The 1147-nt window shown below is 60.8% G+C and overlaps 1 protein-coding gene across 1 annotated transcript; it reads left to right on the top strand.

The window, feature by feature from the left end:
• Positions 1-11: 11 nt before the first annotated feature.
• On the top strand, positions 12-1130 carry LOC114072890 (maestro heat-like repeat-containing protein family member 6; the record flags this gene model as incomplete). Its single annotated transcript, XM_027910716.1, has 4 exons — positions 12-132; positions 376-563; positions 652-789; positions 1066-1130. Coding segments are annotated over exons 1-4 (499 nt in total), but the record flags the coding sequence as incomplete, so codon positions are not given.
• Positions 1131-1147: the final 17 nt, after the last annotated feature.

Here is a 1147-nt window from a genome sequence, read left to right as displayed (position 1 = left end):
TGGAGGACCATCGCCTCGTCGGGAATGGCACTGGAGAAGGTGCTGCCAGAGTTGCTCTGTGTGATGGAGGACTGGCCATTGCACAGCTCATCCACCTCTGACGGGGACAACACGCCTGTCTTTGCTCTGGCTGTGAGTTTCTGCAATGGGCTTTGGCTCCTTCCCAGGTCACCTCTCCAGTGGGTCTCCTTCCTCCCCAGCACTGCATCTTCCTGCCTCAGACACGGGGCTGGGAATGTAGGTTAGGGCCAGGTTCAGGGGCACCAGGCCAGGGGCTCCCCGTGAGTCTCCCATGGGGTCTCCCTCCCACAATCGGTTCCTGCCACATGGACATCTGGGCACTGAGAGCTGGTCCGGGTGGTTTATCTTTTGCAGGCAACCAGGGTGATCTGGGAGATCCTCCAGATGATCTGGTGCCCAGTGCCATTGATGGAGTACTCCCCTCATCTCCTCGTGGCTCTGCTCTTCCAAATTCTTGTCAGCACAGAGCAGATGCCAGAGGAGGTTGACGCCTTCTGGAGGGGGTGCCAGGAGCAACACAACCTTCCCACCAAGCCCAGCAGGTGCTCCATCCCAGTCCTCCTGTGTCTTCCATGCCCCTGGGGCTGGGTCAGGGCTCCCAGTATGACCTGGCCTTTGCTCTGCACACAGGTTTGCAGTGGTGACCATGAAGGCCCTGCTTTGCCATCTCAAATGTGAGGATGTGGTGGTTTTGATGGAACGCAAGCGTGGCTGGGACACGCTCCTCAGGCCTGACACCCACCACTACGCAGTGGGTCTGCTGGCCAGGTGAGACACCCTTGTCCCCGCTGCCCCTGTCATTTCTGCCTGTGCACCGGGCACCCCCACAGTGCCCATGGTCGTGGGCCAGAGGGCCTTGTCACCCAGGGATGGCTGAACAGAGTGGAAAAGGCTGGGAGAGGCGGGGGCACAGGAGGAGCCGCCTCCCAGAGTGCCCTCATCACCTCCTGAGCTGGTGGGGAAAGACCAGGCCTCTGTGAGTCCATCCCAGCAGAGGTTTTACCCACCTGGCTCAGGTTGATGGTGCCTTTTTCCCCCTGCCAGGGAGTTGCGCCGTGTCTCCAGCCCCTTGTGTTCCTGGATCACACTCCACCTGCTGGAGCTGCAGGGCAGGGAGGAGCCCCAC

Source organism: Empidonax traillii, unplaced genomic scaffold (assembly GCF_003031625.1).
Source record: "Empidonax traillii isolate 1590-97213 ecotype Southwest subspecies unplaced genomic scaffold, ASM303162v1 scaffold4335:size9733, whole genome shotgun sequence".
Lineage (NCBI taxonomy): Eukaryota > Metazoa > Chordata > Aves > Passeriformes > Tyrannidae > Empidonax > Empidonax traillii.
This window is presented reverse-complemented; position numbering and strand designations above follow the sequence as displayed.